General features: G+C 45.4%; 2 protein-coding genes across 2 annotated transcripts; both read left to right on the top strand.

Annotated features, from left to right (window-relative positions):
- Positions 1-229: 229 nt before the first annotated feature.
- On the top strand, positions 230-4343 carry BRS3 (bombesin receptor subtype 3). Its single transcript, XM_047081782.1, has 3 exons — positions 230-663; positions 2185-2536; positions 3930-4343. Exons 1-3 carry the CDS (start codon positions 230-232, stop codon positions 4341-4343), a joined length of 1200 nt encoding a protein of 399 aa, XP_046937738.1.
- A 5229-nt stretch (positions 4344-9572) lies between these two features.
- On the top strand, positions 9573-23676 carry HTATSF1 (HIV-1 Tat specific factor 1). The gene is made up of 10 exons (XM_047082025.1): positions 9573-9653; positions 9833-10078; positions 11833-12013; positions 12660-12707; positions 13431-13585; positions 15382-15545; positions 16887-16986; positions 19940-20029; positions 20798-20935; positions 21417-23676. Exons 2-10 carry the CDS (start codon positions 9893-9895, stop codon positions 22653-22655), a joined length of 2301 nt encoding a protein of 766 aa, XP_046937981.1. The 5' UTR covers positions 9573-9653; positions 9833-9892; the 3' UTR covers positions 22656-23676.
- Positions 23677-23966: the final 290 nt, after the last annotated feature.

Here is a 23966-nt window from a genome sequence, read left to right on the forward strand (position 1 = left end):
CAATAAAACTCCTCCACCTCCCACCCTTCAATGCCAGATCGGTAAGCATTTAGCCAAGCATGCTGGGAGACACAGAACAACTGAAGGAAAGGAGTATCCGGGTGTCTTGAATTTGCTTGCCATTCTGCTCTGTTCCACCATCTCGTTACTAGACGTAGGCATTAGACGTGACAATCAGCCACATTTAAACTGAGCAGAAGAAATATCAAAGGCAGAGCCCTCAGAAGAAATGTCTCAAAGACAGCTTCAGTCACCTAATCAGACTTTAATTCCAATCACAAATGACACAGACTCATCAAGCTCTGTCGTTCCTAATGATACCACAAATAAAGGACGGACCGGAGACAACTCTCCAGGAATAGAAGCTTTGTGTGCTATCTACATCACTTATGCTGTGATCATTTCAGTGGGCATCCTTGGAAATGCTATTCTCATCAAAGTCTTTTTCAAGACTAAATCCATGCAAACAGTTCCAAATATTTTCATCACCAGCCTGGCTTTTGGAGATCTTTTACTTCTGCTAACTTGTGTGCCGGTGGATGCAACACACTACCTTGCGGAAGGATGGCTGTTCGGAAGAATTGGCTGTAAGGTGCTTTCTTTCATCCGGCTCACTTCTGTCGGTGTATCAGTGTTCACGTTAACAATTCTCAGCGCTGACAGGTGGGTTTCTTTTCTCAGTTTTATTTGCTAGGATGTGAAATTAACCAAAAAAAAAAAAAAAAAGAAGAAGAAGAAGAAAGAAAGGAAAGCTTGTACTCAGCATTCATCGGCTACTGTTCTGCTTTTCTTACAGTCTGTAACGTAGATGTAAGATTGGAAAACCGGGGAGTGGGGGGGGGGCAATTAAAATAAAAGTTGGTGTGAGAAGGTTAGAATTCCTGGGTTAGCATCGGAGGAAAGGCTGGAATTGTATGCTTTGGGAATAATTTATTCTCTTTGGAGTGTAATTGTTTGTTTGAAACAATACTGAACCGTGTGTGTTTCCACCCCCCCATTCAGTTTATTTATTAAGTAAGGCAAATTGTTCCAGGTGGAAAAGAAAAACAATTCATGCTTTATACATTAGTGCAGCCTAGTGGTACAATATGGTCAACATTAAAACATCAGCATAGGTGTGAAATTGACCACATACACATGCATCTAATTTACTTGAAATTCATCAAATTAACCAATGGCAGAAAAACGGTGAGGTTTTCGGCTGCCTGGTAACTTAATGTAATGTCACCACCTAATTGTATTTGTTTTCTCTATAGGCATTCAATGACATTCTTGTTTCCGGAGAAATAAATTAATCCGGTTGACTTTTAGAGCTCTGTGGATAGAGCGTGTGAGAACCTCCGGCAGTCAGGGTATTCCGGCTCCGTTAGGATATTTTCAGTCTAAGTACTGTGTTTTTCTGTGTTCCTATTGTAGAATAACTGTGAAAGCATGAAAAAATTTTTGAGGCTCCAAATGTTCAGATTCTGGAATCAGAGAAGAGGAAAAGCTTTCCCTGTGTCTTTTATGGATTTTTGCTTTGACTGTTTTTATATCCTATTCAAGTGCAGATTTACTTAAAGCCTGTAGATTTTAAGGCGAATTTGTCAGCATAAAGACATCTTTGCATGGGCACGGGGTGTCCAATTTCACCCTTGCCTTGCTCTAAATTTACCTACAGATCGGCTCGGGCAACAAATTAGCACGTATGAACAGGGGAGAAATTAACCCTCTTCTCTTTACCGCACAAACTCATGGAATTCTTTCCTAGGAAGGTTGATGACTGCTCACTCACGAAGGAAGGAGAATTAGGTTTAACCTCAGTCACTTATACAACAAGGAAATCTTTTAGAACCCATAAGGTGATACACAGGTAATGAGTTACTCTCAATCATACAAGGAAATCATGCTGAAAAAAATATATTCGTCCTAAATAGAGGATCTACACACAAATTATAAAATTGCAAATCTGAAATAGTTCCTCTTAGTGAATAGGAGAAAAGATGATCGGCAGAAACATAAAATCCTGGGATGTGTTGTGTATTAGTTATTGAAATCATAACTCATTCAGTTGCTTAATGTTGACCTGGTTATATACATGTGTATAGGAGGCAGAGCTGGATGGCCACGGCGATCACTTTTAGCCCTAAGACTCTGTAGTTTTGATATGTATTTTGACCTTTGCCTATGGTTATTTGTTTCCAGATACAAGGCAGTTGTGAAGCCCCTAGAGCGACAGCCCTCCAATGCCATTCTGAAGACCTGTGCCAAAGCTGGCTGTGTCTGGATTGTGTCCATGATCATTGCTCTACCAGAGGCTATATTTTCAAACGTGTATACTTTTCAAGATCCCAACAAAAATATGTCACTTGAAGCGTGTACCTCCTATCCTGTTTCCGAGAAGCTCATGCAAGAGATACATTCTCTGTTGTGCTTCTTGGTGTTCTACATTATCCCACTCTCAATTATCTCTGTCTATTATTCTCTGATTGCTAGGACCCTTTACAAAAGCACCCTGAACATACCTACTGAGGAACAAAGCCATGCCCGCAAGCAGGTATGTATTAATCAGGACTCACGCATGAATTTAGAAATGAAATTCCTACTTTTGCACCTGTGAGCAATAACTACGATAGCGGGATAGTGATTTTGCTATGGTCACAGACTCTGGAGTCTGTCAGACAGTCTGTCTGTCATTCTGGCTCGATCACGTACTAGCTGTGCAGTCTTGGGCAAGTGACTTAACCTCTCTGAGCCTCGGTTTCCTTGCCTGTGAAATGAAGAAGGGGGCTGGGTGAAGTATACGAAATACTTAGCATAGTTCCCGGTGCATCGTAAGCAGTCGATAAGTGGTGGGATTGCTATTGTTAGACAGGGGACAGCTGAAGTTTGGGAGCTGTCAAAATTATTTACACCATCGAGTAGTGATGAACAGCACACAAGGTGAGACTATGAAGTGAAACATCTTTTGCTTTAGAAAGTGTAACAGAATGACAAAAACACAGGATGATAGAACTGGCAAGGAGCCCTGATATTATTCGATGCAAACCACTTGCAAACCAACCGGCTTATTCAGATGAGCAAGCCGAGGGCTCAAGGGACGAGGTAAGTGCCAGTGGCAAGAGAACACAGTGACTCACAGAAGTTTGATTAAGACCGTTGCAAGAGCCGGTGTGCCCTCCTTCCCTAAAGATGAACAGAATAAAAAGAATGTTGCCAAAACATTGTTCCATTTGATTAAAAACACACCAACAGGATTTCTATTTTTCCTGGGGGGGGGGGGGAGGCTATTCTTGACCAGTCCATTCAGTTGGTTCAACAGGGGTGCTCATGAGGCTGAAGTTGCATATTTGGTGCCCGTGTGAACAGTTCTCTTTACTCTGTGACCACAGGGACTTAACCTGGTTCATTTCCTTCATTAACAGGTGTAGGCAGCATACTTTTCACAGGTATAGGTAGGATGACACATTGGTTTTCATTCCTTTGACTGTAGGGTCAGAATTCCTACAGATTACAGATAATTTCTGGCAACTTTCATAAACCCCGGAAGAACACCCTAACCTAGCCAGCCTCTGCTGAGGCAGCGAAAGCAGTTTCGTATAGCATCTCTCTGTTTTTAATTAAATTAAAATTTCAAGAATTCCACGACACTCCTTGAGATAATCGGAGACCACCTAGAGTATCTCAAAACTGGGGCTGGGAGTCTCTGAATTAGAGCTAATGAGACCAAGATCATGGGTTACCATGCCAATTAACTGGCTGGATTCTATAGGCACGGGCTGCCTTCCCACAGATCCCAACCAACGCATTATTTCACAAACGCATGCTCAAAGGGATGCCAGCCTGTTAACTGTTCATGTCTATGTAAATCTAGAGCGTGGCTCGTTAAAATCTCTGCCAGCTAAATGATTTTTTTTCCCCCCTGTGGTCGTTTTTCTTCCCCCCTACAGATTGAGTCCCGGAAGAGAATTGCCAAAACTGTTTTGGTGCTGGTGGCCCTGTTTGCTCTCTGCTGGTTGCCGAATCACCTCTTGTATCTCTACCACTCATTCACTTATCAAACCTACGTGGACCCCTCTGCCATTCATTTCATTGTCACCATTTTCTCTCGGGTTCTGGCTTTCAGCAATTCCTGTGTAAACCCCTTCGCTCTGTACTGGCTGAGCAAAACCTTCCAGCGGCATTTCAAAGCTCAGTTATTCTGCTGCAAGGCAGGGCTGCCCGACCCTCCTCCTGCCGAGACCCCTCTTAACAACCTGGCAGTGATGGGAAGGGTCCCCGGCGCTACAAGCACGCAGGTGTCTGAAATTAGCGTGACCTTGTTCACTGGGTGTAGTGCGAAGAAGGAAGATGACAGAGTGTAGCTTTTCAATTAAAAATGGTATTTTTCCTCCCAGCATGAGTATCCGACTCTGAGCTGTGAGTAGGTGGATGGTGTCAGGATTTTTGTTGTTTGTGCATTGTGCTGAAATCCTAGGAGTGAGAGATCCTTATAAAGGAAAGGACAAACCATGGTATTTTTTTTTTCAACGTACAAACGTTAACGTTACCGGGCTTTCTAAATAAAACGAAGCCCCACTAGGTGTCAAAAGACACGTTTGTATGTCGGCAGGTCCTACGGGACCTCGGATGGGAGAGAAGGTGAAATAAACGGGATGACACTGGAAAATCCAACGTGTTCCCGTCACATCTACGCTTCTCATTTCTCGTATACTCCTGTGATTTGCATAACACTGTGTCTGTGTTCAGTATGTGGTGCAAATCTAGAGATTCTGCTTTGTGTATGAAAAGGGGATCAGATAGAAATAAAACGTCTGCAGTTTTCTTGCAAAACAAAGTCCTTAAAAAATAAAGCTTCGCAGGTGTTTTTGACTGCTCTTTCCCATTAATCTCTGTCCCATCGTAACTAAAACTCTGCGATTCCAGTGAAAATGTTTTGGGGTCAGTGACTATAACGTACCGAGTAAGGATCTGGGGCCGGGTGTTTGTCTGACTGGGTCAACACTTACTGACTTATTAGTTCCACTTACAACCAGCATCGATCGATAATGGAGCACATGTCTTTCACAAATATTGTGAAGAACTCGCCGTACTCACGGGCAGGATAAGTGGCCACGCTTATTGTCATCGGAAGGCCCCAGAGAAGGACCCCTGTCGAAAACCCCGTGGACCAGCCAGTGTCTGAAATTCTTCCTTTAAGGAAATTCATTTCTCTCTGGTAAGCAGTGCCCTCTTTCTAAAAATTGGAGAAGTACCACGCGAAATCCTTCACATCTGGGCGTGCAGTTGTTCCCAGATCATCTTCCTGCTTGACTTCTTTAAACCCGATGGGTGCCTGAGTCCTGTAAGAGCGTGGCCTGATTAACCCCTGCCCTTGGAAATCAGGTAGAAGGTTCTGAATTTCTGTCCTCTGCTCCTACTTGCTAACGCTTTAAGCTTAAGAATTGTTATTTCAAACAAACTGTTGTCAATAGATGTGTCAGATTTAGATTTGTGGTTTTAGAAAATGTTTTCTTGGGGCAAATTAAAGGATATGTTTGGCGCTTTAGTTAAATCCGTATCTCCAAAGCCTTGATTGTGGAGTGTGCTTTTGGTAGTTTTGAGCTTTCTGTAAATGGCTCGTGTAGTTGTGAACTTTTGCTGATGATGTGGCTCCAAAAAGGGAACGCGTCATCAACACTAAACTTTACATGTGTGTAACATTGTTTTACTTGGGGGGGGGGGTGGCCAATATTGTGTTAGTGTTAAGTTGGACATCGTAATAAGTGGTGGGAAATAAATATCAAATAAAGTTTTAAATGACTCTGTGTAAGTTTATATTTTAAAAACAATAGTTCTGACAGGGGCACGTGGGTGGCTCAGTGGATTAAGCATCCGCCTCTTGATTTCGGCTCAGGTCATGATCTCGCAGTCTGTGAGTGCAAGCCCCATGTCGGGCTCTGCGCTGGCAGTGTGGACCCTACTTGGGATTCTCTCTCTCTCCCTCTCAAATAAACTTAAAAAACAAAATACAAATAAGAAAAAAGCAATAGTTCTGGAGGAATATAACCGAGAACCCATTTTAATCAGAAAATTTAAGTTATTTGCCTGTCACAAAACTCCCAGATGTTTTACGATTTCCTCACTCTTGAGTAAAAACTACGTCTTTACTCTTCCAAGCATGGCATTTTAGAAATAACTGATAAAAGTACCAGATAACAAAAGCCAAGAAAGCTGTTTAGCCGTTGGTGAAACTAGAACTCAAAGAACGTTCATTTTCCTCACTCTTAGTAATTCAGGGGTGACTCAGGGATCTGATATAAAATAATTCCCTAAATGGTTTGATAGGGCATCGCCCCCCATCCAGAGTTGGGGAATTGAGATTAAAACCCATGGCTTTGTTTTGATTTTTTTTTTTTTTGGAGGGGGTGGCCTCCCTCTCTCGCTCTCTGTTTCTAACAGATGATCCTTATCAGAGCTAACCTTTTAAGTAGGTCCCAATAGCCACAATTTCTTTCACACTGCCTATTGTGGTTCCAGGAATGTTACTATGGAAGACTTCGTTTCTCTGGAGAGGGTCCCAAATGGGGAAAAGCTTGAGGTACATGAAAAACAAATTCTGTATACTTCCCAATTTTGCTCAGGGTGTGCCCTGACCCGAGACTTCGAATAAACAACCATGATAATACGCTACAAAGCAGGAAAACAAAGTCACAAACGTAGGTATGACCGAAATGTGCAATGGTAAGTCTTTGTCTTTGACGTTGAAAGTGCCGGAAAACATTGAACACGGGCATACCCACCGAAGGCAGCAAATTTGGGTTAGAAGGATTTCTGCAGTGTCAACCATCGCAGGTCAGGGATCCATCTCTCTTTTTATCAAAAGGAGTTCCTTTTATTTCCACTGTATGTTGAGATTACAGGAAGCAGGGACAGGAAAACTCCTGAAGAGAGCGAGCTTGAAGAGGCCATTAAAAAATATGGATATAGTTGGGTACAGGCCAGTAATTTTCCAGAGTTCCTGAGCCAGGTAGGAGATTTCTCCGGCTGAGAAGTCTGCTTTTACAAATTAATGTACTCTTATCCACCAAGAAGGCCATGACCTATTAGGCCAAGAGCGTAGCACAGATCGCCCCTAAAAAGATGAAGAAGACGTTCAGAGAGAAGCTGGCTGTCTGGGTCCTGAGAACTGGCTCGGCTTCCTGGGCCCAGCAGCTTCTTCCTGGTTCCCTCGTGAGACCCCGCTACATTCCCATCCTGGAACTTCAGGAGCTATCCTCCTCCTCATCATAGATCGGTATTTTTTGCTTGTTACCTTGAGTGTTTCTATGACTTGCCAAAAAAAAACTTGAAAAAGACGGGTCACAAACACAGAGATGCTTACAGATTCCCTCAGTTACCAGGGAGTCAATTCTACGGGCACACAGGGAACTAAGAACCAGGAACCAGGCCTCATAGAGACAACAGCGTGGTTAAAACGAAACAAGACAACGGTCAGGTCTCGTGGTCGAACAGAAGGCCACTGTAGGTACAAGGGTGCGTGCCTCCCAACACCACTGCTCCACTATCGCGGTCACCCGGTGAGCCTGTGTCACTGCCTCAGCTTCTCCTCCCGCTCCTGGGGAACTTCACAGGAGGCCCCTGTGCCATTACCTTCCCTGTGTGGGCCTCCCGCCCTCCGTGTTACTCTGACCGTGTCCCTGCCCGTTCCGGACTCGTTCCTGTCCCTGGGAGAGGTTGTCATTGGCTCATACGGCCAAATTCGGTCTAGAATGCAGGGCTCCCCTGCCAGGTCACCGGGCAGCCTGGGGGCCATGCTGGCTGGGTCACAGCGGACCCAGGCCTAAGGGACCATTTTGGCCACCTGTTCAGAGGGGCCCATGGATACAGCAGGCATCCAGAGGGTCACGTGCGGTAGCAGGGCTGTGTAGCATATTATCACCTATGCTGTGAACTCAGGAATGAAATCGGACCCCAATAACACATTGCTGAAAACAGCTGTACACTATTTTGGGATCCAGGAAGAAATACTTAGCAACGCTTAAATAAGTGAGCCTAATAAAACTCATGTTGTCTATATCATAAAAACACAAGCGACTCCAGTTCTCCGATGGTCCCCAACAGCACGAGAACTTCATGAAAAAGAAATGTAACTGGAAAACAAAACAAAACAAAACAAAACAAAGAACAACCCACCCTAACCCAAGCTACTGTTTAAAAATCACCGTTTATGGTTGAAACCATGTCCTCACAGCTGGTATTTGGGGAGTTAGGATTTTCTAGAGCCCGTGCGCAACTGCTATATTTAGAATCAAAAGGTCACTGGAAGAGCAGAAATAATTTCTTCTGGTAAGCTTTTCCCCACCCTCAGGTCTGGTTTATAAAATTTTATGTGTACACATAATGAGTTTATTGCTGTTGTTCTTAAAGGAATTAATAAAAACTTTTAAACGGTTGCTTTTCGTGCAACAAATACTGATAAGAATCATCTACATAAACAAGGGTGTCTCTCTCGATTTGAGCCTGTCTTGTTGACTGCTGGCTCGCCAGAGCCTAGCAGTCCCTGGTACCTGGTGGCTCAACAAGTATCTGCCCAATAAGAATAGAGAGAGAGAGAGAGAGAGAGAGAGAGAGAGAGGGAGGGAGAGAGAGAGAGCGTGCTCTTTATTTTCTACGGTAAATATGTCATTTCTGCGAAAAAGCTGTACGGAGGAAAAAACATTCTGTGCTTTTCTAACAGGCAAAAAACAAAACAAAACAAAACAACGAAGTTAGTGGGCCAGTAAAGTTGGTGCTTACACTTGGCTGTTTAAGGTTTGGAGCTGAGCATCTCTGAATCCCGGTGGACAAGGGGCAGGGATCTACTCCCCGCCTTCCCTTTCCATAGAGTCGACCTCCAGCCTGGGAAGGTACCGGAGAGATTAAAGGAGGGGCCTGAGGCTGGGAAAAGAAGGTTGGTCCCCATCCATCGTACGTTCGTACGTTCGTTCGTTCGTTCATTCATTCATTCGCTCACTCATTCAATACGCACTAGACACCACACCCCGTGCTAGGACAGCTTAGGCTACGAAGATGAACCAGAGCCGGCGTCGATCCCGGGGAAATCATAAAGAAACGAGCCAAAGCCACGTTTCCCACGCGGAAGAGGGGAAGGAGGCCCGTCTTCTTGGCAGCAACGCAGAGCCGCCCCGCCCGCCCCATCCACTCTCCCAAGATGGCGCCCGCCGAGGGGGGACGTTCCCACGCCTCCTGCTACCGCCCGCCGCGGCCCCCGCGGAGCCCGAGGTCCCGAGGCGCCGCGGCCCCCCGCGGCCCCCCGCAGTCCCCGCGCCGCCAGCCCAGGAGGCCCGGGTGGGCAGCGGGGCGGGACGGCTGCGCGCCTGACGCCCCGCCTCCGGGGCCCCTGAGCCGCCTGCCCGCTCGCCCGCCCTCCCGTCCGCGTCGGCGGTTTCTGACGCCACCGGAGGCGTGTCGGCGCGACCCGCGACGTCGCGACGCGCCAACAATGGCGACTGCGTCAGCCTGAGCGGGCCCCAGTCGGCCAGCCAGCTCCAGACCGTGCCGCGCGAGCCGCGGGGGCCGCGAGCGCCTCGGACCGGGGCGGCGGCGAAGGCGGCGGCGGCGCGCGTGCGCGTGCGCGCTCCTGCCACAGCCGGGGTCGAGCCGCGGCGCCGAGGCCCCGCGGAGCGAGCCAGGTGGGCGGCGGCGCGGCCGGGCGGCCACCAAGCGGCGCGCACAGCGGGCGGGAGGCGAGGGGGGCGGTGCGGGCGCCGGGCGGCCCCGATCTCCCGGGGGCTGCTGGGGCGCCGCGGGGAGGCGTGCCGGGGGGCGGCGGGCGCGGGCCGAGCGCGGCCGACCCTGCCTTTCTCTGTAGCCTCCGGCGGCATCTGGGCCTCCACGCTCGCCGGGATCGTCCCTTTCCTAAGTCGGCAACATGAGCGGCAACAACTTGGATGGGAACGACGAGTTTGACGAGCAGTTGCGAATGCAAGAACTGTACGGCGATGCCAAGGACGCTGACACCCAGAAGGAACCCGACGGACAGCCCGAATCTTTCGGGCAGCAGCCGGCTGACACCCCGTACGAGTGGGACCTGGACAAGAAGGCTTGGTTCCCCAAGGTAGGAGCGTGGCGCGGGCGCCACTGCAGAGCGGGCCCTCCTGGCCAGCCCTCGCGGGGCGTCCCTTTTCCGTTTTCTTGGCTGAGGTCCCGAGTTAGCGCCCCCGCCCCCCCCCCCCCGCCACGGGTCGCGACGTTTCTTTTTGTTGTGTCTGTTGCAGAACCGGTGTGTAGAGAAACGTAAATCGGTACGAGATGCCTTAAATGCAATTTAATTCTTAAGGCTCTTCTATGCCTTATGAATTTTGTCTGTGAAGGTCACAGTTGGTTATTGCATCGGTGACTGCTTTTTATTGCAAAGAGGAAACACACCAAGAGCAAATTTAGTAGTTGTTAATCTAACATAGGCAACCTCACTTACCCTAGGAAATTCAGATGTTTGTTCAGCTGATGTACTGTGTGCAAAATGCAGCTTCTTGGTTTTGGGTGGGGGGGTGGGGTGGGGAAGTGGCCATTTGTATCTCTTTTTGGAGTCAACTTTGTAACTCTCCTTCCTATTGAATTGTGTCCCTAGGCGTGTGTGTTTGAACTGAATAGCCACCGGAATGGGACTAGAGGGGCAAAGAATAGTTACCGAGATCTGTGTCAATTTGTGTAGAGTGCTTGGAAATTAAGTATCTTATCCCAGCTTGGAAGTAACAACTGGTGTTAACTTTGTTCTGTAAACTTTTCGGTCGAAGTATCCTGTTAATCAAAGTCTCCTAGGGGTGGAAAAAGATACCAGAAGCACACGAATCAGCTTGCAGGCTGGTAATATCAACCGTGTGTCCACTGTGTAATTTGACTGTTATTCTTAAAATTACTTATTTCAACTTTTTTATTTTCCATTTTGTATTTGTGTATATATATTCCATTCCCTCAACCTTGTTGAATTTCTCAGTTTGCTTGTATTGCGGTGCCAACGCCAGTGCAGATTTGGTTTCTGAGTACTTTTCACAATAGTCTGATCATGGGTTCATTTGTGACTCTGTCTCTCTATGTTATGGAAGCCCATACCTCTTCAAACTTGGAGTTTTAAATGTGCATAACATTGATCAGAATGAAGATAGAACTCTCATTTCTTTCGTTGTGCGCCTGTGCTTCCCCCCCCCCACCACCCCCCTAAAAGCCAGGAGGGTAGATGTGAGCTGAATTTGTTCTTAATTTGTTCTGGCACTAAATGATCGTGTGATTTCATTAGTGAAAGAGTTAAAATAAGCATTTGGTTTTATAATTGTTAGCTTTATTCTCTGTGTAGCGAATCAGTCCCATTCTGCGTCCTCTCTGCGCGCAGATACTCAGATATTTGGTGTGCGTACACTTCTGTGTATCTCTGTAGCAAAAGAAAACCGGGTTCCGTTGTTAGATTCTTAGTTGACGGTTGGTTTTTGTTCTGTTTTATTGTTATCTGGTCCTTCCTTTGTTGTATGTACTTTAGCCTTCGGCAAGTAGACGGTAGAGAGGTAGTGATTTATAAATGAAACAACTAGAAACCGGGCCAACATCACTTAAAATGCCAGTAGCGTCTCAAGAGTTTCGTGTTGATAACCCAAGTGCCCGTGTCTTTTTTTGTTTGTTTTTTTTTAATCATTTTAGGCACCTTTTCTGTGTAAGGTGACTCTTCTTGTATTTACACTGTAATCACTACAGCCTTTATCTGCAGAAACACTTCTGGGTCCAGTTGTATAACCATGTTGCCATTTAACACAATGTTAAACTTTTTCTGGGAAGAAAACATTTTTGAATTTCTGTGTGTGTGCTGAATTTTTTGTTTAGATCACTGAAGATTTCATTGCTACGTATCAGGCCAACTATGGCTTTTCTAACGATGGGGCGTCTAGCTCCACTGCAAATGCACAAGAAGCCACTGCCAGGACTGCAGAAGAACCTCCTCAAAGAAAAACCCCTGAACCCAGTGATCCCAAAAAGAGGGGAGAAAAGAGAAAGGCCGAATCAGGCAAGTGGATTTAACTTGCAGAACAGGAATGTGAAAATTTTTGATGTTAGTTATGTGCATATATAGTTACTGTTGGGAGAATAATACCAGCTTGAAGGAGGCATAAGATGAGGGCTTTCTAATGATACGATTATTTGGGTTCATATATTGGCTCTCGCACTAACTCGTGGGCATTGGGTAGGCTGTTGCAGTTCTGTGCCTCAGTTTCCTCCTCTGCAAACTAGAGCTATTGCGAAGGGATTATCAAAGGTTTTGCTTGTAAGGTAATTTTGTTACACGTTTTGAGTTAAATTGAACTCAAGGCAATTTTGTCTCAGCTTGGCCATGTCTAACACAGTAGATTGGCGTCAGAAGCAACTTACACATGCCCCAGCCTAAAGTCAGCTCAAGGATGAGTGTCTTTTGAAGGCAGTATGAGAAGCATAAAGAACCGAGATAACGAGCCATACTTTTTCAGACAGGGTTCTGAAACTGTGTGTCAAAAGATCCAGTACTTTGAAAGCTGGACAGTGATTTGAGTCAGTCTCTCTTGTGCTAAGGATAAGAAAAGAGTCCTGGAAGTTTCAAGAAACTGCCTGGTTTCATAGTGTGACTCTTACCTTTTCTTGCATGTGTTCTTTTTTTTTTTTTTTTTTTTCATTTTTAGGATGGTTTCATGTTGAAGAAGACAGAAATACAAATGTATATGTGTCTGGTACGTATACCCTCAAACAAAGTTAGCAAAGAAAATACCTGGTTTTGAGATTTTTTTTTCACAAAGTGCTCTTTAGTTTTCTGCTTTTCTAAAATCTGTTGGTTTTTTTTATCATTGTGTCACTTTTTTGTTCGACTGCTTGCGTTTGTGAGGAATTTGGCTTTTGTTAGTTACAGAGCTAAGAAAAATTAAGTTGTGTGTAACTTTGCATGCTTTGGGTCTGCTTTACGTAACTTACGACAGTTTGCCCCTTCAGCGATACAAGGCTTAAGCAAACCGTGATTTTAATGTATATTTGAATACATGAAAACATGAAATTTCCTCAATTCTGTAGCTGGGAGATTTTTTACGTGCATTTAGAAAATCAAAATTGTGGGGCGTCCGGGTGGCTCAGTCGGTGAAGCGTCTGACTCTTGGTTTCAGCTCAGGTCATGATCCCCAGGGTCATGGGATGGGAGCCCCGCGTCGGGCACTGCTGACTATGGAGCCTGCTTGAGATTCTCTCTCTCTTTCCCCCTGTGCCCCTCTCCCTGGCCCACTCTCGCTTTCGCTCTCTCTTTCTAAAAAAAAAAAAAAAAAAAATGGAAATTATGTTCATCTGAGTTGTAGATTTCTTTTTTTTTGTTTTGTTTTTGAGTTGTAGATTTCTAGCTGGTGGAATGCTTACATAGCCCTCACTGTCATTGTACATGCCTTTGTAATTTTTTTCCCCTCATGTTACAGGTTTGCCTCCAGACATTACAGTGGATGAATTTATACAGCTCATGTCCAAGTTTGGCATTATTATGAGAGATCCTCAAACAGAAGAATTTAAGGTCAAGCTTTATAAAGATAACCAAGGAAATCTTAAAGGAGATGGTCTTTGCTGTTATTTGAAGGTTAGTTATGTGGTCAAGTTTCTCGTCGTTCCATGTGTAACTCAGGAACCAGGCCTGAGAACTATTCAAAACAGGATGCGAAAGCAAACTGAAATTTCAGATTGCGCCTGTGTGTATCGCGTCGGTGCGGTTATTGTTCTTTTAGGAAAGTACGTTACCGGGTCAAGGTGTTACGTAAGTCCTGTGACTGAAGTGCTACTTTTGTCTTGAAAGGATTCTCACTGCAGAGATCTCTCTAGGAGTATAGGCATAAAGTCTGCTCAGAACACATTTTAAAACTCCACAAAGAAAAGAAAGCCAGTAACATTTTATTTGCCCCCTGGAATGAATTGGACCAAGGTTCGGCAGACTCCAGCCCCACTGCCTGTTTCTGTAAATAAAGTCTTACTGGGACGTGGCCACATTCATTCATTCGTTTCCTCATTTGTCTGTGGCTGCCTTCGGGTTCCAGCGGCAGAGTTGAGTGGTTGAGGCACACAGCACGTGGCCCACAAAGCCTAAAATATCGACCAGCTGGCCCTTTGCAGAAGTCTTCTGAGCCCTGAATTAGACCCTAAAGGAGATGGCGGGGTCCGCTCACTGCTTTGAAATGCATTTTCGATGGGAGCGAAGAGAGGGCGGTATTGATAGAAACTTGCAGAACTTGATGTGTCCGTGGTAGCATAAATTGCACAGGGAAAGCCCCGCGTCAAAGGTAGTCATTGTTTCTGGAACGCCTCTCACCTTACGGGCACGCGTTCTGCATGACTGCAGGGTACAGAAGCGGTGGGCACATTGATGACCGGTACCCATGTCATGGAAGGGGAAAAATAATTAACGCAGAAAAATCGTGGTGACCCAACAACAGTATCAACACCACACGTGTGTTGCGAGTGTGCAACATTTCAGTGAAATCAGACAGGGGGGAGGGGGAGGGTTAAGCTGACAGCTCTCCGGAAGATAGGTTTTGGGTCTGGTTCTTGAACGTGACGGGGTCATACGTGAGTATGACCGTTATAGGCAGTTATTAATTTTCAAATACAAGGAGAGCTGAGGGTTTTACGAGTTCTTCAAGGGTTATTAAAAACCTGTAAACAGATTCTTAGAGTTTGATTGGATTTTCTTAAAAAAAATTTTTTTTGTTTATTTCTTTACTTCGAGAGAGACAGAGCCAGCACGAGTGGGGGAGGGGCAGAGAGAGAGGGGGAGAGAAAATCCCTCTCTCTACGCTGGCAGCGCGGAGCCTGACGTGGGGTTCAAAATCACGAAACCGCAAGATCGTGACCTGAGCCGAAACCAACAGTCATAAGCTTAACTGACCGAACCACCCAGGCACCCCAGTTGGATTGGATTTTTCATTTTTTTTTTAAAGAGAAAAGCGAGGTTTTGAGTAACTTTGTATACCCAGTTTTAGGATCCGTAACAGCGCAAGGTTGACCAACCAGTAAATTAAGCTCCAAAAAAATCCCTGTTCTGGGATCCGCATTTGATTGTGCAGCCGAGTTCAGTTACTTTTCGTGTCCTCCTCAGGTCCTCAGATCTTGGACTCTGTGTAGGGCCGCCAGCCGCCCCCTTTGCCCAGAACCCGCAAACGTATTCAGTGTCCGAGCTGTCAGATAATCACCTTCACACTGTCTCTCACAGACCTCCATTTTAACTGGGGAACAAAAAAAGTAACGGCTGGCTGTGCTCTTCCCAGTTCTTGAGGCATCTAGCCTTTTAAGGAGGACTGTTTTAGCATTTTAAAACTGGAAGGTACCTTAGAAGTTTCGGGTGAGGGTGCAAATTCCTGACTGTCTCATTTTACCTTTATAAAGAGGGAGTCCGTGGATCTCGCATTAAAACTTTTGGATGAAGATGAAATTCGAGGCTACAAGCTACATGTCGAAGTGGCAACGTTTCAGCTGAAGGGGGAATATGATGCCTCGAAGAAGAAGAAGAAGTGCAAAGACTACAAGAAAAAGCTGTCTCTGCAGCAAAAGTTTGTGGTTTTCTTTTCCTTTTTGAAAGATTTCTTGTAAATATCCGAGAGCACGTTTTGGGTAGAGCCACCTAGTTTTCTGCCATCAGATACGCCTCTGAATTATTGCTTAATTAGATTGTCAGAGGGCTTCGGTGATCTGTGCGGTAGGATGATCTGGCCGTGTTTTTATCTTCTGGTGTGTTTATCCGTAATATGACGTGGGCTTGAGTGAGACTCTTTGGAAGAAGTTGAACATCGGATTAAATAAAGCAGTTGAGGTTGCTATATCAGAGCCAGTAGTCCACTTTTGGTGCGAATGGACATCAGCTACACTAGGAGGTAACGCGGTATGTGTAGGCTATGGGCTCGTCGATAGGCGTTGGAAATTAGAAACGATGGCTTTTTAAAAAAATTTTTTTTAATGTTTATTTTTGAGAGAGACACACAGAGCAGAGGAGGGGCAGAGAGAGAGGGAGACACAGAATCCGAAGCAGGCTCCAGGCTCTGAGCTGTCAGCACAGAGCCCGACCCAGGGCTCGAACTCACGAACCGTGAGATCATGACCTGAGCCAAAGTCGGACGCTCAACTGACTGAGCCACCCAGGCTCCCGAGGAAACAATAGCTTTTATCATTATATTTACTGTGTGGTTGTCCGTGGTGTATACGTGATGTCACCAAATTGCTACCACTCCAGTTGGCTGGGTAATATGCTTTTTGAAATCTGCTAGTTTTAAGAAGTTAGCCAAAAGGATAAGTGCTTTGTTTTCTCAGAGTGAGTTCCGATAACACTTCTAACACTACGCTCAAACCAGCGGTAAAAGGATCAAGAAAGCATTTAGTTGTGATGTCCTATCGTTTTTACGGGAACGGGTGGACTAAATACCTACCAATTTTCTAAAAACTGTCAATAAAATTTAAGGTTGTAACAGATTTTATGTTCACATATTTCAATGCATTTTGTTCTTCGCAATCATAAAACGGCTAAAAACCAATACGATTTGAACACGTTTCTTGCCCTCAGAGCGTAGTCGTAAATACTGGATAGTTATAAATGCTAAATAGCCAGCACTTTTACAGGAGTCTCAATGGAATGTTTGTGACCAGACAGTAGTTCTGAAAAAAAGATACGTCCTGGGGATTTCAAGACACTGGGTCCGTCTTTGACCCACCCCTTATTTTTACTTTAGAGAGTTCTCTGAATAGGACTGTTGTTGTGGAATCACATCTTTAACGTCCTTAAATACTCCGTAGAGGATTACTGTAACAAGTCCTCGTCCTCTCTCCCACAAGTATGAAACAAAATTGAGTTTCTCGTACGAAACAAAATTGAGTTTCTTGTTACTGCTTTGTTGCACCAGGCAGCTGGACTGGAGACCCGAGAGAACAGCTGGCCCGTCCCGAATGCGCCACGAACGAGTTGTCATCATCAAGAATATGTTCCATCCAATGGATTTTGAGGTAGGAGGCGGTATTCTCACTGACGGAGACGCTGGTTGTGCTGTTTGTCCCCAAGGGAACCCAGAGCTCCCCTCGCCCCGTCTGTCTCGTGCCGCGCCCTCCGCGTCCACGCGGTCGGCAAGGTAGGAAGACGGAGCCAAGAGTCCCCCGCAGTGTTCGGATTTTCCCGTGGTTAGCCTAGGGCTCCCTTAGCTGTCTCCCAGGGGACGCCCACACTGCGGCTGCAGGTGGCAGCTCCCTGCTTACGGGAAATCATTAAAAATATAATCACGGAAAGATTTCCGGGCGCTGCTTGTAGATTCTGAGCGCCGTCCGGCAAGTGCGGGCTGCTCTGGGTGGGGCGTCATTTCACGCCCGGAAATGAGCACCTGCCTCGCTTTGGTACTGAAAGTCTGATCCTTCAAGAAACGTCAGGTTAAGGAAATACAGCTCCTGGTGTTGACGTAGGGAAGGTTTGTTCTTCCAGACGCAACTCGGACAGAATTGTTCCGTGGCCATCAGGAGGACTTTGCAATAACCTAACGCCCGTGTACAATTCTAAGAACCGCAAATAAACATGGCCTCGCCAACCGGGCCGCCTCGTGCCGCGTCCCGCCTCCTGTTCTCGTCGTCTCCTTGTGTAGACCCGTGGGCTCGTTTGTGAAAGAACTTTTCTTCATTCCCTGCCTGGGTTCTGAAATTCATGATAACCAGTTACACATAAGGTAGACAAAGGTGACAGGTAAAAAGGTAAGCAAACGGAAAGATAACAAGCTACAGAAGAAGAAAAGAAAACGTTCATAACGTAAAATTCCAGGTTTACAAATGATCCAGTTGCAACCAAAGCCCTTCTGTGCATTTAAACAGAATGGCCCTTTCATTGTAGCCCCCTCCGAGAGGACCCCGGAATGGTCTGTTGAGCTCCAGCCCAGCCGATAGCGATGTGACGGGGTTCACTGTGCACCTGTGGGGTCTGCGTATCTTTTGAGATCATTCGGGAGACACATGCGGGCAATACGTAACGTTCGATGTCTCTTCTGAGTAGAATTCTGGAGAAGCTTGAAATAGAGCAGAACTGCTTCAGGCTTGCAGTGATAATGGCGAATGTTTAAAAACCACACGTGTACACATGCACGCTCTTCGAAACACTCTACCTCAAAAATACTCTTTGGTATCAGGGTGAACAATGTGAAGACTAAGATATTTAACGTAACTTCAGAGGGTCTCCAGTATTTTATTCAAAGCCTTATTTATTTACTTATTGGTTTGTTTTTTCCAAAGCCTTATTTAAAAATGCATGTCTGGAGGCACCTGGCTGGCTCAGTCAGAAGAGCGTGTGACTCTTGAGCTCCGTGTGGTGGGTTTGAGGCCCCACGTTGGTTGTAGACATTATGGAAAAATAGATAGATAGATAGATAGATAGATAGATAGATAGATAGAGGCACCTGTGCGGCTCCGTTGGTTAAGTGTCTGACTCTTGATTTCAGCCTAGGTCATAACCTCACGGTTCGTGAGTTCGAGCCCCACATCAGGCTCCGTGCTGACAGTGTGGAGCCTGCTTGGGATTCTCTGTCTCTCTCCTCTCTCTGCCCCTCCCCTGCTCACACACGCTCGCTCACTCTCTCTCTCAAAAAATAAATAAGTAAATAAGTAAATGCCTGGCAAATTTGAATACTAGGAGATGACGAGTCAAAATCTCGATGCAGATGTAAGTTTCTCATTATGTATACCAGCGCTGTCCAATAGAAATAGAATGTGAGCCACATGTGTGATTTAAATTTTTCTGGTAGCTACAGTTAAGATATGACATGAGGGGCGCTTGGGTGGCTCAGTCGGTTGAGCGTCCCGACTTCAGCTCAGGTCATGAACTCGCAGTTTGTGAGTTCGAGCCCCGCATCGGGCTCTGTGCTGACAGCTCGGAGCCTGCTTCAGATTCTGTGTCTCCCTCTCTCTCTGCCCCTCCCCTGCTCACGCTCTGTGTCTCTCTGTCTCTCAAAAATAAATAAATGTTAAAAAAAAGATATAACATGAGATAGGGGAAATTAATTTTAATGACGAATTTATTTAACCCAATATATCCAAAATATTTTTAATTTCAACATGTTATGTAAAATATCAATGGGTTACGTTGTGCGGTTTTTTTCTTCCCCCTTTAGTGGCAAATCTTCAAAATCTGGTGTTCATTTCAGACTTGGAACACACCTCAGTTTGAACTAGCCACATTTTAAGTGCTCGGTAGCCACATGTGATTAGTGGCCACCGTCTTGGCCAGTGTAGGTTTAGATTGGAAATATGGTTTATTTCTTCCTGGGAAAACAAAACCCCACCCTGGGAAAAAGTTAGGAGAGTCGTGCAGAAGGTTTCAGTGCATCAGTCTGATTTTTTAGTCTCCAGCCCATTGCCTGCCAAGCGTGTCTTTTGAAAATTTCCATTTTCAGCTCTGTTAAAGAGTTTTCCTACGGGAGGGAACTGTTCTCTTTAAGCTTCAGGATACTACACAGCGGTGAGGATATATTCATTTTTCAAGCTGGTATAAATGAAAAGGGAGATACAGGAAGATTTTGGCTCAAATTTGATATCCTCATAGGAAAGGCCCGAGACTTTGCTACGGAAATAAAGAAAAGGATGCTACTCCCCCCCCCCCACCCCGCCCCTACCCCCAACAGTGGAATCCCGCCTAAATGTATTAAATATTTTGAACCAGTTTTTGTATGTTTTTACTAGAATCCTGATTTCCCTTGGTCAGTAAAGTAGAGGCATTGGTCCAGCCGTCTTAAAACTGGGCCGGCCTGAGGTGGCATTTGACTTGTTAGAATTTTGTAGACCTTAGACAAGAATAGCTAATTTTACGCAAAACCTCTTTTTGTTTGTTTGTTTGTTTGTTTGTTGGCTGGTCAGAGGGAGAAATTCGATTATCAGGATGTGTACTTACAGAAGGGGGCAAGCCCGTTTTAATCGCGTGTGTTTCTTGCAGGACGATCCACTGGTGCTGAACGAGATCAGAGAAGACCTTCGAGTGGAGTGCGCAAAGTTCGGACAAATTAGGAAGCTCCTTCTCTTTGATGTAAGTCCTTTCGGTTTAGTAAGTTATTCCCAGAGGTCAGCGGGCCCCAAATCTTAGACTCGTGGCTGCCATCTAGTGGTGGTCATCTGTTAGCAATAATTAGATGAACTTGGATTGCAAGGCAGGGCTTCACTGGATGGTCAGATACTGTCAGATGAAAGAAAGCACGAGAAAGATGTGTGAGACCTGGTGGTTTCCTGTTTGCCCGCATTTCCGCCTCTTTGTGAATTATTCTCCTCCATATTCGAAGAGCAATCCAGCAAAATATTTTTCGGTGCGTTCCCCTTGTTACCCGTTTCTTACGTCCAGGAGCGACACAGGATAATGAAAAGAGTCACCATTTATCGATTGCACTCGAGTTACGTTACACGTTCCCTCGCCTAATCCCTCATGATCCTTTGAGGTAGATGGGTGATAGGTGCTAGATCGAGCATCTTGCTCAAGGTCACTCAGCTGCTAAGTGGCAGAGCCCCACTGGGACTATTTGACTTGAGAGTCTACACTCGTTAACAGCTCTGCCATCTTGCCTCTCTTTAGACAGGGTTGTCAGTAGAAACATTTCCAAGGACATCCTGCTCGGTTCTTGATAGACAAGATTAAGCTAAAGCAGCCGCTAGCTTCAGGTCACTGGCTGGGGTCCAAAGGAAGAAAGGCTTCGTACAGAAAACGTTTAAGCTCAGGTTATCAGAACACCACCACTACGCGCCTGTCTTGTCAAACGTGTGCGTTTTATTTTTAATCGTCTCATTCCTTCTCTTGTCTTTCTAGAGACACCCAGATGGTGTGGCCTCCGTGTCCTTCAGAGATCCAGAGGAAGCTGATTATTGTATTCAGACTCTCGACGGAAGGTGGTTTGGCGGCCGTCAAATCACTGCGCAAGCGTGGGATGGGACTACAGATTATCAGGTAAATTCCGTAACTGTCAAGGGCACAGCAGTTGTTTCCTTACCAACAAATACTGGGCTGGTGGTCCTTTGGGTTCCGTTTAATCTGTTTAATGTAACAGTACTTCTTCTAAATAATACTTTGCATTCAGAGCCTCGAAAGAAAAACGTTTTAGTCTTTCAGTTTAGAAGCCTAAAATTTGGAGGCGTGCTCAGAATAGTGATAAGTAAAGTACAGGCAGAGTTCAAGTATTACCGGTTTCGTTGATGAGACATCTCTGGAGTACTGTGGTGTTGGGCATTTATTCAAGCGATGTTAAAATCAACTCTAGTTAATCAAGATGTTAAAGTTTTGCAAACCGGAGATAGAGGAATGCTCTCATTTCCTAAGAAGAGACGCCTCATAAAATCAGGTACCTGCGTCACTATCAGAAGCATGCAGAGAGATCGTCACTTCTTTTTGCCTAAAACTTATTTTGATGGCAGTTCCCATTTCTCCACAGGTGGAAGAGACCACAAGAGAAAGGGAGGAAAGGCTGAGAGGATGGGAGGCTTTCCTCAATGCTCCCGAGGCCAACCGAGGCCTTCGGCGTTCAAATTCCATCTGTGCTTCGGAAAGGGCAGGGCCTTCCAGAGTAAGGCATTTTTCAGAGCACCCTAGCACGTCTAAGATGAATGCGCAAGAGGCCACCACTGAAATGGCATTTGAAGAGCCTCTAGATGAAAAGAAGTTTGAAAAAACCGAAGACGGGGGAGAATTTGAAGGAGATGCTTCTGAGAAAGGTGCCCAAGAAAGTGGCCCCGAAAAAGAGGCCGAAGGCTGCCCCCAGAAAGAATCTGAAGAAAGCTGCCTCAAAACAGGGTCTGAGGAAGGCTGTCCCAAGAGAGAGCGTGAGGAAGACTACCCCGAAAGAGAGTCTGGAGAAGGCAGTCCTGAAAAGGAGTTTGACGAGGGTAGTCCCAAGACAGAGTCTAAAGAGAATGGCCCCGAACGGGAATCCAAAAAGAAGAGGCTCAAAAATGATTACGAAGAGAATGGCCTTGAAAAGGAGTCCGATCAAGATGGCCCCAGCAAGGAGGGTGAGGAGGAGGAGAGCCTCCAAAAGGAGTCTGAAGAAGACGACTCCGAAAGGGAATCCGAAGAAGACTGCTCTGAAAAGCAGTTTGAAGATGGCTCCGAAAAAGAATTTGAAGAGAATGGCCTCGAGAAGGATTTCGAAGAGGATGGCTCCGACAAGGAATTTGGTGAAAACATTCTCGACAGGGAGTTCGAAGACAATGACTCTGACAAATCGGAATTTGGAGATAGCAGCTCTGAAAGAGTGTTCGACGAGGAAGTCTCTGAGAGAGAGTTTGACGAAGAGTCCGATGAAAAGGAAGAAGGGGAAGACACCTATGAGAAGGTCTTTGACGACGAGTCCGACGAAAAAGAGGACGAGGAATATGCCGACGAAAAGGGCCTCGAAGACGCCGACGAGAAGATGTTTGAAGATTCAGACGACAAAGAAGACGAGGAGGGCGTAGAGGTAAAGGAAGACGAAGACGTGGATGAAAAGATGTTCGAAGAGGAAGATTCCAACGGGAAACTCTTTGAAGATGAAGATTCCAACGAGAAGCTGTTCGACGATTCTGACGAGAGAGGGACAGTGAGGGGCTCGGGGAACGCAAAGGAGGAGGGGCCCCTGTCCACAGGCAGCAGCTTTGTCCTCAGTAGCGACGACGACGTCGAAGACGACATTTAATCCTTTACACTTGCTTTGTAGTAGCAAAGTGTAGGAGCTCCATTCTGCCTGTGCTCCAGGGCAGTTGCTAGTAGTGTTACATGCACACGTGCCTCGTGGTAGGATGCCATCAGAGTAATGCAGTGACGTTTTCATCGTACCTGTACTCAATGATTTTAAATCTGTGTTCATTGGCCGTTGAGTTAAAACTTCATAATATAATGCAAGTAAGCTGGGTACTTTGTCCTTTGTCTGATTTGTTAATTGCATGCACAGTAATGTTTTTTAAACTATTCTGATTGAAGTTTGTGATACTCAAAAATAAAAATAAGTTGTTAATATGCTGAAACTGATAAGAGGACTCGGCGTTACATTGCATTTGAAATTCTCGCTATTGCTTAATTCTTACTAAAGTGTGGTTTTTGTGAGGATTTGAAAAAGCCCGTAGGAGTCGTCTTGCTTCCCTGCTTACGCTAGAACTTACGTCCCCACTTCCCCTCCCTAAACCAGAACATGTTACTAAACTTATAAAGCAGATAACACTCTGGAGTTTTTCCCTGCCCGGTCCTTGCAAGTTACTTTGATAATTGTTTTCCTTTTTCACCCTCTTCCCCCGGAAATTGACTCGTAGATGTGCAAAAATGAACTTCCTGAGGCCCCCAGCTTCCATTCATTGGAAATACGGAGGACGTTAGAAATCTGTGTACTGTTGGGGCCCCTTTAGAAGCTGATTAGAGTTATGAGACCTTTCCCCAGAAAAACGTATGCACACACTACACGGCTTTTTGTGTATACACTTTTCGGAGGTTTATGGATCCCCTGGAGTTTAAGATCTACTTTTGTCATGCATACTTCGGCTTTTTGTTCTACATTCATGGTGGCTAGTACTGTGTTCAGTTGTGGAGTCCCAATAAAAATTGGAGTCTTTCTTCATTGTGCTTTCCAGATTCAGTATTGGTGAATTGACTTCTGATGTAGTATTAAGAAGTTACTCTCGTGAATTAGAAGCATTAAAATAAACTGCCTTGGTGCTTTTTCATTATACCGTCTGTAAGTGTAATCATTACCCTCTTGAGACCAAAAAAAAAAAAGTTCTGTTTCAAGCCAAAGCTGAGAATTTTGTAGTTGATGTCTGGGATTTCTTTCTTTCTTTCTTTCTTTCTTTCTTTCTTTCTTTCTTTCTAATGTCTGGGATTTCTTTTTTTTTTAATTTTTTTTTCAACGTTTATTTATTTTTGGGACAGAGAGAGACAGACCATGAACGGGGGAGGGACAGAGAGAGAGGGAGACACAGAATCGGAAACAGGCTCCAGGCTCTGAGCCATCAGCCCA

Source organism: Lynx rufus, unplaced genomic scaffold, assembly GCF_022079265.1.
Source record: "Lynx rufus isolate CCGP_SWC_20201006 ecotype Redwood Valley unplaced genomic scaffold, mLynRuf1.p SCAF_19, whole genome shotgun sequence".
Lineage (NCBI taxonomy): Eukaryota > Metazoa > Chordata > Mammalia > Carnivora > Felidae > Lynx > Lynx rufus.

Bases quoted from the DNA above. Each gene is read 5' to 3' on its own strand.
- HTATSF1 (XM_047082025.1), top strand. From the start codon at position 9,893: ATGAGCGGCAACAACTTGGATGGGAACGACGAGTTTGACGAGCAGTTG. The intron at 12,014-12,659 runs GCAAGTGGATTT...TTTCATTTTTAG, and splicing joins AAAGAGAAAGGCCGAATCAG to GATGGTTTCATGTTGAAGAA. The intron at 13,586-15,381 runs GTTAGTTATGTG...ACCTTTATAAAG, and splicing joins GTCTTTGCTGTTATTTGAAG to AGGGAGTCCGTGGATCTCGC.
- BRS3 (XM_047081782.1), top strand. From the start codon at position 230: ATGTCTCAAAGACAGCTTCAGTCACCTAATCAGACTTTAATTCCAATC. The intron at 664-2,184 runs GTGGGTTTCTTT...ATTTGTTTCCAG, and splicing joins ACAATTCTCAGCGCTGACAG to ATACAAGGCAGTTGTGAAGC. The intron at 2,537-3,929 runs GTATGTATTAAT...TCCCCCCTACAG, and splicing joins AAAGCCATGCCCGCAAGCAG to ATTGAGTCCCGGAAGAGAAT.